At 51.1% G+C, this 15,477-nt stretch overlaps 1 protein-coding gene across 1 annotated transcript; it reads right to left on the bottom strand.

Moving 5' to 3' along the window:
• Positions 1–10,578: 10,578 nt before the first annotated feature.
• LOC134534312 (uncharacterized) lies at positions 10,579–13,158 on the bottom strand. The gene is made up of 2 exons (XM_063372695.1): positions 13,141–13,158; positions 10,579–12,835 (listed from the first exon to the last, which is right to left on the bottom strand). Exon 2 carries the CDS (start codon positions 12,830–12,832, stop codon positions 10,967–10,969), a length of 1,866 nt encoding a protein of 621 aa, XP_063228765.1. The 5' UTR covers positions 12,833–12,835; positions 13,141–13,158; the 3' UTR covers positions 10,579–10,966.
• Between the last annotated feature and the right edge of the window lie 2,319 nt (positions 13,159–15,477).

The raw sequence follows: 15,477 nt of genomic DNA, 5'->3' as shown, positions 1-15,477 counted from the left end.
TTGCTCAATATTAAAGACTACTGAAAATGAAAAGCTTGGAGGGGGTCAGACAAGGGGGAACATACAGTGACATTAAGCATTACAGAAATACTAACATTAAGATAAATAAACGAAAATACAGACTGTCTTCCTACCGCCTTCTGCTATCATTACCCGAGGCATCAATTAGCAATTAACATGGTCCTGTATGCTAGTATACAGGCAGGGCACAAGGTTTCTTCTCGGGGCGTGACGTGGCCAGCAGGTGGCAGGCGATGGTTATTTCTATTTGCAGTGAAGGTTTTGGTATCCTGCTAAGATTGTTTTTATTCAGCATGTTACGCTCATACATGGTGCTGCCGGTTGACATGGTCTTTATCCCGTCTGGACCCTAAGCTGACGTGAGACAACCTTACGTTTGGTGATTAGCGTTTCAAGGTGCAGTTAGGTACGTATTTACGTTCACATGGCTATTATTAATAAGTAGGTCTTCTGATCGCTAGGTGTGCAGTGCATGTGTTCTAAATGATTCATTCAGAGACCCTTTTCAGCTTAACCTGTGATGCGAGTGTCTGGTGTGTATTGGGCTTCTAATAAAACCTCAGCCTCCGAGCCTAATGGGCCATGCTGGGTCCGACGACCAACGAGACATCATGTTAGCCTCAAGAACTAGCCTGGTACCCTCCCAGAGCAAAGTCAACCTCATTCACGCAAGCCTCCACTAGGTACATCCCGGGTCTCAAAATGAAGACTGCAGGTAATGGCAGTTTAAGCCAGTAGACAACAGGTATGGTGCATACAGAAGAAAAAAGGGAGGTAATTTATGGACCAAAGCCTCCACATCTGTCAAATACTAGTCAACTTATGAAAATCACATCCAAAAATTGCACCACTACCTGCATTCAAAGAAAGTGTTAGTTTGCTGTTCTATATAAGCTGCCGATCAGGTTTTTATTTTCTTGACAGTGAAAAAAAGGAGGGAAGGGGATAGATAGAATCTCTTTGCCTGCTGTTTGCTTTGAAATTCTTATTTGTTGGAGAACAATAGTTTTTTTTTTTATATATAAATTTCACGATGTAGTGGGATATATACATCTCCCCCTTTGTATATTACCATAGATGCCGATTTCTGGAGTTCCATACTTTCAGTGCTAGTTATTTCTGCCCATGTTATATAAATTCGCTCATGATTTACTACAAATTGGCGTGGGAATTAATTATTTAGAAAATATAGAACATTATAAGATAGGGGACTTTGAATTCTTAATTGTTAATTCCCAATATTGAAACCGTTTATGTTTATAACTTTAACTAGTTGCATTAAGTGCAACAACGGCCAATGTACCATTAGTCCTGTAAAAACACAATCCATTTATAAACTTATTTAATGTCTTTCAAATAACTTTTCTGGCTTTATTGAGAACTAAGCAATAATATTTATTGAACAAGTTTTTGGAATAAAATTTTATTTCATTTGCCCGAAATTGTTTATAAAGGCCCTGTCACACTGTCAAATATATTGTATCCAATAAATTGGACAACAAAATTTGAAGGGTGATTTTGGATTAAATACGTCTTCAAATATATTGTATTCAATATTATTTGACGAGCAATGTAAAATATATTTGAAGTCATTTCACACTATCAATTTTCTTTGAATGAGCTCGTTTTACCAAACATTCTGTAGAGAACTGTAAATGACAGTATTTAGAATCAAAAAACAAATTTTGGGTCAAGGAACGCGGGCTTTTTTAAGTAAGTTATATTCCAATTTAGGTATATTGTGATCATACACAGTTTAAAATTTACGTTTTCCAGGTGTTTGCAATGCCTGCATTAAGAGCATCAAAGTGTTTCAAAAGCTGTAGCTGTAATTGCAATTGTAGCAAGTCTCAGTAAACTAGAAGAGAAATCTAAGAAAAAGAAACGCAGATGGTGGACGAGACAGTGGATACTTTCCCGGCAAACAAATGGTGTTTTACCCCTTTTTGTCATGAACTTCGATACGAAGATGCCGATTCATTTCCGAACTATGTAATAATGGATTCTGAAAGTTTTGATTTTCTTCTTTCAATTGTGGAGTCTCGCATTGCAAAGAAGGATACTCATTTGTGCCAGTCTATACCAGCAAAGCAGAGGCTGGCAGTTACATTAAGATTTTTGGCGACAGGGGAATCATTTAAGTCCCTTATGTTCTCTACAAGTATTCCACACAACACCATCTCAAAATTTTTACCTGAAATTTGTAGTGCTGCCGCCGCCCGTCTCTCTGTGGGAGCTGAGGGGGAATATCTAGCGGGTTGCAGTGACGTGTATGTGGATTGAATGTCCGGTGGGCGCCAGGCTAGCCTGAACTAGACCATGAGATGAATCGTGGGTTCTTTCTGCCCCAGCGTGGTCCGCTAGATAAGTCGGCTTACGATGACGACGAACTTACTGTGTTGGTGCTGGATACGCCCTAAGCAATATAGGGGGTTGCATGCCTGGCTGATGGGATTACAAGAACACTGAAATTACACACGGGGACGTTTCTGAGTAACTTTATTAGTCGTTACTCACGAATGACAAGTTACGTTGGTACACGGTACAAGTTCCGGGTTACCCAATGAAAACACTAATTAATTATTACGCTACGATCTAACTCCGCGGCAGTCTTGCGGGTTAAAAGTTCACTGGAGGCGGCCAGTGCCGTATGTTACCATGGGGGGTCGCGTGATGGCGTTACGAAGCTTGGCGTTACAAATTATTCGCTCGTGATACCGGCAGGCATTTGCACGACATGTTAATTAAAAAGTTCACTGGAGACGGCCAGTACCGCAAGTGGAGCCAGTGGCGCAGTTGCACTCGATGCTCTTTAAGCCGGTCGGGATAGTCCCGGATCCGCGGAAAAAGGGCTCGGGGACACGTGGGCAGCTAATAAAAGGAAGTTTTGGGGTAATTACTCACATGGCAGAATGAGTGATCGTTGAATTCAAAGATGATGGCCGCTCACGGAACGTTAGTTGCGCCCCGGGCCTGAGCTTGGAGAAGACTGCCGGAAGATGGCCGCCGCGCGGGGTAGCTTCCGGGCTACCCCCACCACCCCGCGCCGCGCGCCAAGACACTTATATCACCTTACAACTATAAGTTTAAGTAAAAAAATCGTTCCAGGTACTTAATTACAAATTAGTATCTGGAAACTAATTGCTGAGGGCTTGATATATGACAAACTAGCAAGTAACTGTTTGAAAATATAAGTCAGTGGACGACTGTTGTTTACACGTAATTACACTGATGCGCATTGATTAACTAAGTAATTAAAGTGTTGGTGGTGATTGAAATTAACGGGACTGATCATTGTACTTATATTATGTTTATAAGTTATGCATCGAATTAGGTCCCGTGGCGGAGCTCTCACTTGACTCGTCCGGGGTTTGGAGAGGATGCGCTCCGAAAGGGCAACCTGCCACTGATCGGGTGAAACCGGCTTAAGGGTAGCGTCGGTACGACGTCAAACGCCCCCCCCTAGAGAAGCCCGGTTTTGCCGATTAGTCTCCGACGTCACTTGGTATCTTCAGCCAAATACAGCACTTGAACGTGTGCTGCATAGATATGGCGGCGCATGGGGACGCCGCCCCAATCCCTGCGATGTCAGCTGGGCCGGGAGGCGGCGTCGCGATGAACGAAGCGTTGGCGCACGGGGACGCTGCCTCAGTCCCTGCGAAGGCAGCGGGGCCGGGAGGCAACATCGCGGCGCATGGGGACGCCGCCCCAATCCCTGCGATGTCAGCTGGGCCGGGAGGCGGCGTCGCGATGAACGAAGCGGTGGCGCACGGGGACGCTGCCTCAGTCCCTGCGAAGGCAGCGGGGCCGGGAGGCAGCATCGCGGCGCATGGGGACGCCGCCCCAATCCCTGCGATGTCAGCTGGGCCGGGAGGCGGCGTCGCGATGAACGAAGCGTTGGCGCACGGGGACGCTGCCTCAGTCCCTGCGAAGGCAGCGGGGCCGGGAGGCAGCATCGCGGCGCATGGGGACGCCGCCCCAATCCCTGCGATGTCAGCTGGGCCGGGAGGCGGCGTCGCGATGAACGAAGCGGTGGCGCACGGGGACGCTGCCTCAGTCCCTGCGAAGGCAGCGGGGCCGGGAGGCAGCATCGCGGCGCATGGGGACGCCGCCCCAATCCCTGCGATGTCAGCTGGGCCGGGAGGCGGCGTCGCGATGAACGAAGCGTTGGCGCACGGGGACGCTGCCTCAGTCCCTGCGAAGGCAGCGGGGCCGGGAGGCAGCATCGCGGCGCATGGGGACGCCGCCCCAATCCCTGCGATGTCAGCTGGGCCGGGAGGCGGCGTCGCGATGAACGAAGCGGTGGCGCACGGGGACGCTGCCTCAGTCCCTGCGAAGGCAGCGGGGCCGGGAGGCAGCATCGCGGCGCATGGGGACGCCGCCCCAATCCCTGCGATGTCAGCTGGGCCGGGAGGCGGCGTCGCGATGAACGAAGCGGTGGCGCACGGGGACGCTGCCTCAGTCCCTGCGAAGGCAGCGGGGCCGGGAGGCAGCATCGCGGCGCATGGGGACGCCGCCCCAATCCCTGCGATGTCAGCTGGGCCGGGAGGCGGCGTCGCGACGCACGGCTCGCTGTCGTCTAGCACATAGTCCTGGAGCCACGTCGGCGGGTGGCGCTCCCGTCGTGGCCTTCCCGTAGCAATGCTTAGTGGCTCGTCTGGTTCCGTGATGACGGGGTTCGCGTCGGACATGTTCCCGTCAAGGTCCCTGAGCTCCGACGGCGTCGCCTCCGTAATTCGACACTGGCCTGACCAATCCCGGTCCGTTCCCCCTTGTAGGGCCACGTCGTGGGCGATGGAGCTCTCCCGGTTTGGGGAGTGTTCACGTCCGGCGGGTTCGCTGCGGGGCGACGCGACAGTGGCTGCCGGGTCGGGCGGCGGCGTTGCGGCGCCTGGCTCGCCGTCGTCGAGCACATAGTCCTGGAGCCACGTCGGAGGGTGGCGCTCCCGTCGTGGCCTATTCGTGCTCCGGCTGGAATCCCCGTCGGGGCCCATGAAGACCGTGGCCGGGTCGGATGGGGGGGTCCCGGGCGTTGGCGTCCCGGGGCCGGACGTGCCGAGCCGATTGTCCGTGCTGGTTCCCGGGCCGTCGCTTGGGCGTGTCACGCGGACTTCGCCTGTGGGACTCGTCATATTCCCGTCGGGGGCGCGGTCGGGGACACAGCCCCGACGCCGAGCAGGGCGGCGTCGTCTTCGGCGGGGGCGGTCTACTCTCTCGCCAGGCGACCCCTCGCCCCTCTGAGACGCGGGCCCAGCTCCGTGGCCTTCTTCGCCTGCCGTCGTGGGGGCGAAGCAGAGCCTCTTGGGGCGCGTGGTGCCCCGTTGAGCCCCTTGAGGGGTAACGGCCTGGTCCGGGGTTCCATTTGGGTTGGGGTGGGGCTCGTCCGCGGGGCCCATCCCATGCGGCGTCGGGCTCATGGTGGCCGGAGTTGTTTCATCGTCGTCTCGGGGTTCCACTGGGCCGTCGTCATCCGCTCCATCGGGCGGCGGGGCACCCGGTACGGCCGCTAGCCGGAGGTCGTCTCGATGAATTTTCCGGACATGGCGACCACCCAGGTTGATCCGGTACGAGGTCGCTCCCACGCGGCGTTGGACAACGTAGGGCCCCCGCCAACGGGGTGCGAGTCCGGCGCAGTAATTCCGCGGGGCGGTGGACAGCGGGTGGACCCGCACGAACACCAGGTCTCCCGTCCGTAGAGGGGGTGGTGCCCTGGTGGTCTGGGGGGTGATATGTTGGGTATACTGTTCCTGCTGTTGCCGGGCGGCATCATGTTCAGCTGTGCGCCGTTGGTCGCGTTCTCCCCCTCGCTCCTCGGGGTGGGGGACGCCGTGGGTGGCCCACTCGCCGGGCAGAGGGAGGTTGTGGCCCTGTACCATCTCCGCAGGTGTCATGCCGGTGGCGGCGTTCACGCGCCTCCGGACGCAGAAGAGCGCGTCGGCGACGTGGCTGTCCCACTGAGCATGATCGTCCCCGAGGCGGAGTCGTAGCTGGATCTTGAGCTCTTGGTTCCGGCGCTCAGTGGGGTTCGCCCTTGGATGGTAGGAGGGCGTCGTGTGGTGGTCGATGTGGGCCTCACGACACCAGTCCCTCCAACGTGCACCCAGGAACTGGCTGCCGTTGTCCGTCAGTGCGGATTGGGGGTAGCCCCAACGAGGAAGGAACTCGCGGGTCAGTAGGCCGATGATGGTTGCCGCCCGGGAGTTGCCGCAGGGGTAGGCCTCGGTCCACCTGGTGAACATGTCCGTGATGACGATCAGGAACCGTTTGCCACGTGGTGAGCGCGGGTAGGGCCCCATCACGTCGAGGGCGATGGTCTGGAATGGCGTCGACGGTAGGCGGGGTTGTTGTTGTTGCACCCCGTCCCCACGCCGAGCCTTGCGCTGCTGGCAGACCTCGCACCCCTTGATGTATTCACGGACGTCCCGAGCTACCCCGGGCCAGTGGTAGTACTGCCCGATGGCCCGGTGGGTCTGATCTGCCCCCGGATGTCCCGCGAGGTCGTGGTCATGGTGAAACAGCAACACGGCCTCGCGGGCCTCCGGTGGCACGTAGGTCCTCCATGTTCCCGTCGGGTCGGGAGACCTATTCATTATCCTGTCCCCTTGGAGGAGCCAGGTCGTCTGCCCCACTCTCTCGGCCGATTGCCGACGGCGGTGGGCATCAGGAGATCGCTGTTGGGCCTCTAAGACGCGGCGGTCTACGTCGGCGGCCGTGTTCGGAGGCGCGTCGTCCGTGGCCTCGCCTACGATGTTCTGAGCGTAGGCGGGTTGTTGGGCGCCTCGTGCCGTGGCGTAGTCTGGGGGCAGGACGTCTTCCCAGTCGTGGTCATCCACCACCCCTTCGCTGGTGTCGGGTTCACGGGAGAGCAGGTCGGGGAGCTGGTTCTCGACGCCGGGCACGTGCTCAACGACGAAGTCGAAGGACTGTAGGAGCAGTGCCCAGCGGATCAGTTTCCCCTTCCGCCCCTGCATGGTATGCAGCCAGGTGAGGCAGCGGTTGTCCGTGCGGAGCGTAAACGGACGGCCCTCCAGGTGTGGGCGGTACTTCTTAATCGCCCACACGACGGCGAGACATTCCTGTTCGTTGCTGTGGTAGCGTGTTTCGGCTGCCCCAAACTTAGCGCTAGCATAGTCCACTATTTGCCGCTCCCCTTGGTCGTCGACCTGGAACAGTACAGCGCCGGTTCCGAGGGCGCTGGCGTCGGTCTGTAGGACCAAGGGCCGGTCAGGGTCTATGCGCGCTAGTGTGTGGCATCGGGTGAACTCCTGTTTTATCTCGTCGAAGGCCAGTTGGGCGGGCGGGGTCCATCGATAACGAGTCTGGGGCGACAACAAGTCTGTAAGCGGCGCGATCCGTTGCGAAAAATTAGGTATATAGTTTCGCAGCCAGTTGATAAGACCGACGAATTGCTGTAGCCGTTTGCGCGTGCGTGGCACTTCCGCTTCAGCTATCTGCCGGAGATGACCCGGTTGTGGCCTGTTGCCGTCCTCGCTAACTATGTGTCCCAGAAAATCGACTTCGGTCGCCCCAATGTGGCACTTTGCGGGATTAGCGGTCAAGTGATTGGTGGCCAGTCTCTCCATCACCAGCGCCAGATGTCGACAGTGGTCCTCCCACGACTCCGAGAACACGATGACGTCATCTAAGTATGCCAGGGCGAACTCCCCGATGTAGCCCTCCAGGACCCTGGTCATCATGGTCTGGAAGGTGGCTGGGGCGCACTTCAGTCCGAAGGGCATGGCTCGGAACTGGAATCGGCGTCCGTCGGGTACCGTGAACGCCGTTTTTTCCCGGTCCTCGCGCCGTATCGGCACCTGCCAGTAACCGGACTTTAAGTCTAGCGTGCTGAATACACACGCTTTCCCCAGTCCGGCCACGGCGGCCTCGACGCTGATTTGAGGGGGCGGGGCACTAACAGTGACGGCGTTCAGGGGGCGGAAGTCGACGCAGAACCGGTTCGTACCGTCCTTCTTGGAGGCCAGAACGACACAGGAGTTGTAGGCACTGTGTGATGGCTCGATAACGCCGCTCAGTAGCATCTCAGTGACTTGTTCTCGGATGGCTCGCTGTTCGTGGAAACCATAACCTCGTGGTGGGTCGTACACTGGTTGATCAGAGGTGGTCGGGATACGGTGTTCTGCCACCGTGGTGCGTCTCAACGGGCCTGTTGTCATGAAGACGCCCGGTCGTCCCGACAGCACTCGGTTTATGTCGGCCTGGTGTTGTGGAGGGACATTATGACGGATGTCGGCTAACGTCGTGATGGTGCCTTCCGGCACGGGCGTCTGTCCCATAGCGTAAGCCACGTAGCGTTCCGTCCGGCCCAGGTTGAGTCGGGCATGACGTAGCTCAAGCACGGCGTCCTGGTCAATTAACCACGGCATGCCCAGCACGACCTCCTCGTTCAGATCCTGCACTACAATGGCCTTTACCCTGGTGTCGAGCTCCCGTAGGCTTACCTTGATATCCGCGCGGCCGATCATCCGTCCGGTGTGGGCGGTGGTGGCCAGGCGTAGTTCGCCCTGCTCCGGGTGCATTGTGCCAGGCGGCACCAGGTTGGGGCGCACGAAGACCGCACTTGCTCCGGTGTCGATCAGTGCGGTGGCTGGGTGTCCGTTGACCTCCACGAGCACACGCATAAGACCGGCGGGCAGGCTGTGCAGTTGCCCCAGGGTCGGTAGGGGTTGATGGGCGCTCGGCGGGACAGCTGGTGCCACGGCCGGGGGACTCAGTAATGGTCCCCCCGGGGCCCGTTTCCCGACATGGTGGGGGCGAACGGGGGTGTCTGTCGCTGCGGGGGCGGGTCCGGTCGTGCTGTGGGTGGCGGTGGGCCGGGTGAGTCGTTCCTCCGGGGGCAGTCGTTGTGCCAATGGAACGTGCCGCGCGGGCAACCTAACCTGCACTGGGGGGCCCGGGCTTCGGTTACCCTAACGTCTGGCGCTCGTCCGGCTGTCCCGCGTGACTGCTCCTCGTGCCCGCGAACATCTTGCGTCGCCTGAGGCGGTGGGGGTAGTATCGAAGGTCGTCGCGGGGTCGTGGACGCCTGATGACGCTGGTTCCCGGCGCCGAGGTTGTTTTCCGTGGCCTGTGCTTGTCGAGCATAGTCCACGACGGACGTGGTTTGGTATAGCCGCATGAATGGCTGTAGGTCGTCCCTAAGCAGTTTGGTCACGACTGGCAGTGCTTGGGCGGGATCCTGGTTAGGCGAAATTCGCCGAAACAGCCTGATCTTATTGGCTACGAATGCCTCCGCATCTTCACCCTCTCGCTGTCTAACCCCATAAAACTGCGCCGAGCAGTCTATGAGTGGGCATCCGGTATCGAACCGGTGCGTAAAGCTGTCGGCGAATTCGGACCACGGCATTCCGAAGCGCCCCCACCTGGTCCACCAAGTCCGCGCCGCGCCGCGTAGCTGCCCGCTGGCCCTCTCCGCCCATTCGGCAGGGTGTGTGCCATTATGCGTTAGCCGCGATGTGCATTGTTCGAGAAACATGCTTGGGTCCTCGTGTGGGGCCCCTCCGAATTCGGGTAGCGACATCGCCTGGCCAGTGCTCGGTCGTGCGAGTGTGGTCACCGTGGCCCAGTCAGGTATGTACCGCGTGGTGTCTTGTAACTGGGGCACGTGTTCGGCGTGATTTGCCGCTGGGCAAACAGCCGTCGCTCCGGGCGCGGTGAGTCCGTTGTTAACTTGTGTCGTGGGTTCCGTTTTCCCCTTTCCACTTAGGAATTGTACCCAGGCGGGTTCCGGTCCGGTTAATAAATCCATATTAGCCGGTAATCCGCCGCCCTGGTATGACATGATGTCTAGTGTTAACACGTAACTTTCGTCTCGTATGCGTGGCCGTGTGATGACACGCACTGTACGTGCCTGTTTTGTTGCGTGTCCGCGTGCGCGCTACGCCGGGTCGCGAGCTAGGTGCCCGGACTGTCGCATATAACAGAGGCCGATAATGGTGGCAGCTGGAGCTGCGCGCGCCGATCCAAATCGTCGGTGGAAGGGGCTGCCGCGCCGGCTGTGTGAAGCGAAGAGCGAGAACGAACGGTGGGCAGGAGGAATGCCCGGAACACCGCACAAAGCAGAGAGCGAAACGGTCGCCGCGGAGTGGGGGTAGTGTGACGTCGTCGCCCGCGTCGCACGTCCTGCTGGAATGTTGAATCTTGAGGGGGTGGGGGGTGGAAAAACCTTTGTCTGCCTTCCACGTCACGCCCGCGACTATTCGCCCTTCGCTTTCTAAAAATGGTCGTTCTCCGTCGTAATTTCCTACTTTTCCTGCGAATTTTTCGAATTTTTCTGATTTCGTTTTTCTTGTCACGCACCACGCAGGGGCGCCATTTGCCGCCGCCCGTCTCTCTGTGGGAGCTGAGGGGGAATATCTAGCGGGTTGCAGTGACGTGTATGTGGATTGAATGTCCGGTGGGCGCCAGGCTAGCCTGAACTAGACCATGAGATGAATCGTGGGTTCTTTCTGCCCCAGCGTGGTCCGCTAGATAAGTCGGCTTACGATGACGACGAACTTACTGTGTTGGTGCTGGATACGCCCTAAGCAATACCGTAGAATGGGGATACTTGCAACAGAGAATGAATTCAACAATATATTACACTATGCCAGACTCATGTTAATGGGATAAATATAGACATGGTACATAATATATGCATGTAGAATACAATGATATGCACAAAATGTTTTTACCCAAAATAGTTTTCACGAATAATGACAAAATATAGCTGTTGCAAGTAACCCCATCAGTGGGGTAACTTGCAACACTTACTAAATCATTTAGGAATTACAAGTTAACACTTATGTGGGGTTACTTGCAACAGTTGGAATATTTAAATACTATATTTAAGTAAAAATGCAATAAAATAGAAACCAAATGTCACAAGAAACTGATCAGTAAACCCATAAAAAAAAAATTAACAATGCATGTTATGAATCAGGTGAGTTCATTGAATTTGTTCAGTAAAATACTCTGTAAAAATATGTCGTCCTCGTACTACTCTTGGTTCTCTCAATATTTTCACAATGTTTTCTTTCATCACATTAAAGGTATCTTCCACTGATGGGAAGAGAAATACTTTTTCGGCCTTAGCACTTTTACGGAGAAAAGAACAATAAACAACAGATTCATTCTTTTCCAAGACTTTAGCAACAAAGAACCTTTGAACTGCCTTATTTGATCTGCTATCATACATTAACTTCACCAATAAAAAGTCACCGGTTTTGATAAGACAGAAGTTCGCAGTCTCATGTTCACTTTCTGCATTCTGATGCACATCTGTCATTTCAAAATCCACAGATTCTGATGAAAACTTGGACCATGTTCTAGCCTTTGCATATGGAGTTGAAGTTGTAGGAGCTGAAGTTGTAGGAGCTGAAGTTGAAGCTAAAGTTGAAGAAGCTGTAGTTGAAGGAGCTGAAGTTGAAGAAGGGTCCTGGTCAATGCTGGTATCTTCTAAACTTCCATTTACACTTAGACCAGGATTAACATTAACAACCCTTCTCTTGCGAACTCGAGGGGCTGATGACTGGCCAAATCGGGCTTCTCGCAGAACCTCAATGAATGCTTCAGACCAAGAGCCATCTGCTGTTGAGTTGGCAGAGGAATCTTCATTCTCAGCTGGAAGTTTATTTAAAACTTGTTGCGGATTGAACGGATACAAGCCAGTTGCTCTGAACCCTGAGCATAAATTTTGCGAAGCATTTTCCAATTTTTCCAGTGTTGCATTCAAATATCTGGGAAATAAATTTTTTGGTATTGTCCCCTTGTACTTTGCTTTGAACTCTGCAAGAGTTTGTCGCCACTTAATTTTCAGAGGACGAAAAAAGGCTACATCGAGAGGCTGACAAATATGTGTGCTGTTTGGTGGCAGTAAAACAAATTTAATGTTATGTTTCCTGCATTCTTCAATGACTGGCATGGACAGATGGCTAGCAAGATTGTCCCCAATCAAGACTTTTGGAGAATTTCCACCTCCTTTATCGCAAGATCGGAAATAGGGCAATGCTATATTGCAAAACCATTTTTGAAATAGGTGACCATCAAACCACCCACTTTTGGAGCACCCGTATATTGTACCCTTTGGTCCGTTCTCCATCCATGTATCATACAGGTGCTCAGACTTGTAAACAATCATGGGTGGTAATACAATGCCTGATGCTGTTCCTGAGAACATCACAGAAACGCTAACTTTGGAGTGATCCATAACACGTTCTGGGTACTTTGCCCCCCGTCTAACCACCACCTTTGCTCTTTGCGGATCATCTGTCATATTGGTTTCGTCGTAATTGACGATCATGTTTGGTTTTACTCCATGCAAAGAGATCTGTAAGTTAGCAAAATATTTCTCTAGAACTTCTCTGCTAACACCAGCCCTTGCTCTCGTAATGTTCTGACAAAATCGTGGTGACAGAATTTTCTTGTGCCTTCCTATAAAAGAAAGATACCAATCCCTACCTGGCATATTTTTTTTAAATCTAAGTTCTGTTCGCCCCTCATTATCTAAAAAGCTTTTAACAAGTAAACAAATATCCAACTTGTCAAATGGAAACCCCCAATCACTCGCCAATAAAATCCCATGAACCAGCTTACGTTCTTCATCTTCTGTCAGCACTGCAGGTCTTCCATAACTTTTGGGGTGCTTCTTTTTGAACGCCCTGTAGATTGTTGATCCAGTGATTCCATACTTTTCACCAGCTTGTCTGTATGAAAGGCCTTTTGTTTTTACATCTTCTATTGCAGCTAAAAGGCTTTCCTTCGAAAAATTGGCATAACTACGATGTCCTGGAACTTTCTTGTGTTTTCTGGCCATAACCTAAAACACAAAAAAAAAAAAAATTACATAGCCTTTACATTTACCTACATAAAAGGGCAACATTCCGAAGTTAAACTAACAGGGGAATTAATATGAAGTTGGTAGGTATGTAATAATTACAGAAAAACATATGTGAAGGTTGTATTTTAGGTTTTAATTGATAACAAAAGTGGGTGTGTCTGGGTTGCAAGTTACCCCACTGGAATCACAAATTCATAAAAAAGCCAACTGACAGAAAACGAATTATCATTGCATGGTATGACTATAGGATACACTTCTTGACACTACATTAAAGCCATACATACCTTACAATGTCTTTAGATGTGTACTTCTAAGAACTTCTACAGGAAGTTTCCAGATGTTACTTTTTGCAGATTTTCAATAATAATATTTATTTATGAAAAACAAATGCACAAAACAATAAGTACCGCCTAAAACAACATGTACAAGCTGCAACAGACATTTGTAAACAAATGGCAATAGAAACATGTACACATCGAACTGAATCATGGTAGCCAACACACAAAATATATTTACCTGTAGTTTTGTTGCAAGTTACCCCACCATTGCAAGTATCCCCATTCTACGGTATAGGGGGTTGCATGCCTGGCTGATGGGATTACAAGAACACTGAAATTACACACGGGGACGTTTCTGAGTAACTTTATTAGTCGTTACTCACGAATGACAAGTTACGTTGGTACACGGTACAAGTTCCGGGTTACCCAATGAAAACACTAATTAATTATTACGCTACGATCTAACTCCGCGGCAGTCTTGCGGGTTAAAAGTTCACTGGAGGCGGCCAGTGCCGTATGTTACCATGGGGGGTCGCGTGATGGCGTTACGAAGCTTGGCGTTACAAATTATTCGCTCGTGATACCGGCAGGCATTTGCACGACATGTTAATTAAAAAGTTCACTGGAGACGGCCAGTACCGCAAGTGGAGCCAGTGGCGCAGTTGCACTCGATGCTCTTTAAGCCGGTCGGGATAGTCCCGGATCCGCGGAAAAAGGGCTCGGGGACACGTGGGCAGCTAATAAAAGGAAGTTTTGGGGTAATTACTCACATGGCAGAATGAGTGATCGTTGAATTCAAAGATGATGGCCGCTCACGGAACGTTAGTTGCGCCCCGGGCCTGAGCTTGGAGAAGACTGCCGGAAGATGGCCGCCGCGCGGGGTAGCTTCCGGGCTACCCCCACCACCCCGCGCCGCGCGCCAAGACACTTATATCACCTTACAACTATAAGTTTAAGTAAAAAAATCGTTCCAGGTACTTAATTACAAATTAGTATCTGGAAACTAATTGCTGAGGGCTTGATATATGACAAACTAGCAAGTAACTGTTTGAAAATATAAGTCAGTGGACGACTGTTGTTTACACGTAATTACACTGATGCGCATTGATTAACTAAGTAATTAAAGTGTTGGTGGTGATTGAAATTAACGGGACTGATCATTGTACTTATATTATGTTTATAAGTTATGCATCGAATTAGGTCCCGTGGCGGAGCTCTCACTTGACTCGTCCGGGGTTTGGAGAGGATGCGCTCCGAAAGGGCAACCTGCCACTGATCGGGTGAAACCGGCTTAAGGGTAGCGTCGGTACGACGTCAGTGCAATTTATAGTGCTCTTCAAAAACAATATTTAAAGGTATGTTTAGTAAGAATAAAACATATAATTAAATGTAAATCTGCAAGTAGGCATATCCCTTCTCATTCCCGCTTATTTTCTCACCCAACTAGCTGCTGTTGTATGGACACTTTCACTTGTATTTCATCAAAATTGTTCCTATACTTTAAAGTGAATGTGTTGATTTTTGCTGTGTTTAGAAATTGGCAATTTTGTTTTATTTTGAATTAAGTGTATTTACTGTTACAAACCTCAACCTGAGCCTTTAAGCTAACTTCACCTCAGTCACATTATCTCTTTAAAATAATTTTTTAACGAGATATTAGACCAGGTATGCTTGTTTCGTACAGCCTGGCAAGTATAGGCTTACTGACAAGGATCTGCTACACAAATATTTACATTCACGAAAAATGGTATTACTTTTAAAACTTAAATAGGTAATAATAAGTGAACACGTAGGCAGAATTTTAATATTTCTAGGCCTTTCTTGCAAATCACCAGAGCTACTTGCTTACTCAGAGATGCTGCTTTAACATAAGTCAGTACCATCTATTGTCAGGAAATTATGAGTCTATATTCCAGAAAATTCCAGACAATACTTACAGAGAAGCAGCTATTGTGAAATAAGGAGAACAATGACTTATAAGAAAGATTGATTAGGTAAGCCAAAATAATTTTAGTTACATTAAGTCTCTGAATTGAAATATTTTAAAATTTATTTTAGGTGTTATTAATTTGGATTTGTAGGTAAAAGTTCCGAAATGCATATCCTAGTTTTGATACCTCATTCCTGATGGCACATTTTGTACGCAATGCTTGCTGTTTTAATTTAGTGTATCAACAATACCTGAACATAAGCAAAACTGGTATAGCAATCAAATAATGATCGTAAGTTGAATAGAAGATGTTTTCTGGTTTAAGGACCATAATATTCCAAAACTACAGTAACTTCTTTTAGTCAAATATATTAACCTGCACTTCCGTACATACAGATTCAATTGGAGGAAAA

The sequence above is a fragment of the Bacillus rossius genome, chromosome 7 (assembly GCF_032445375.1).
Source record: "Bacillus rossius redtenbacheri isolate Brsri chromosome 7, Brsri_v3, whole genome shotgun sequence".
Taxonomy (NCBI): Eukaryota; Metazoa; Arthropoda; class Insecta; order Phasmatodea; family Bacillidae; genus Bacillus; species Bacillus rossius.
Note: the sequence above shows the minus strand (reverse complement) of the source record. Positions and strands in the feature narration are given on the sequence as shown.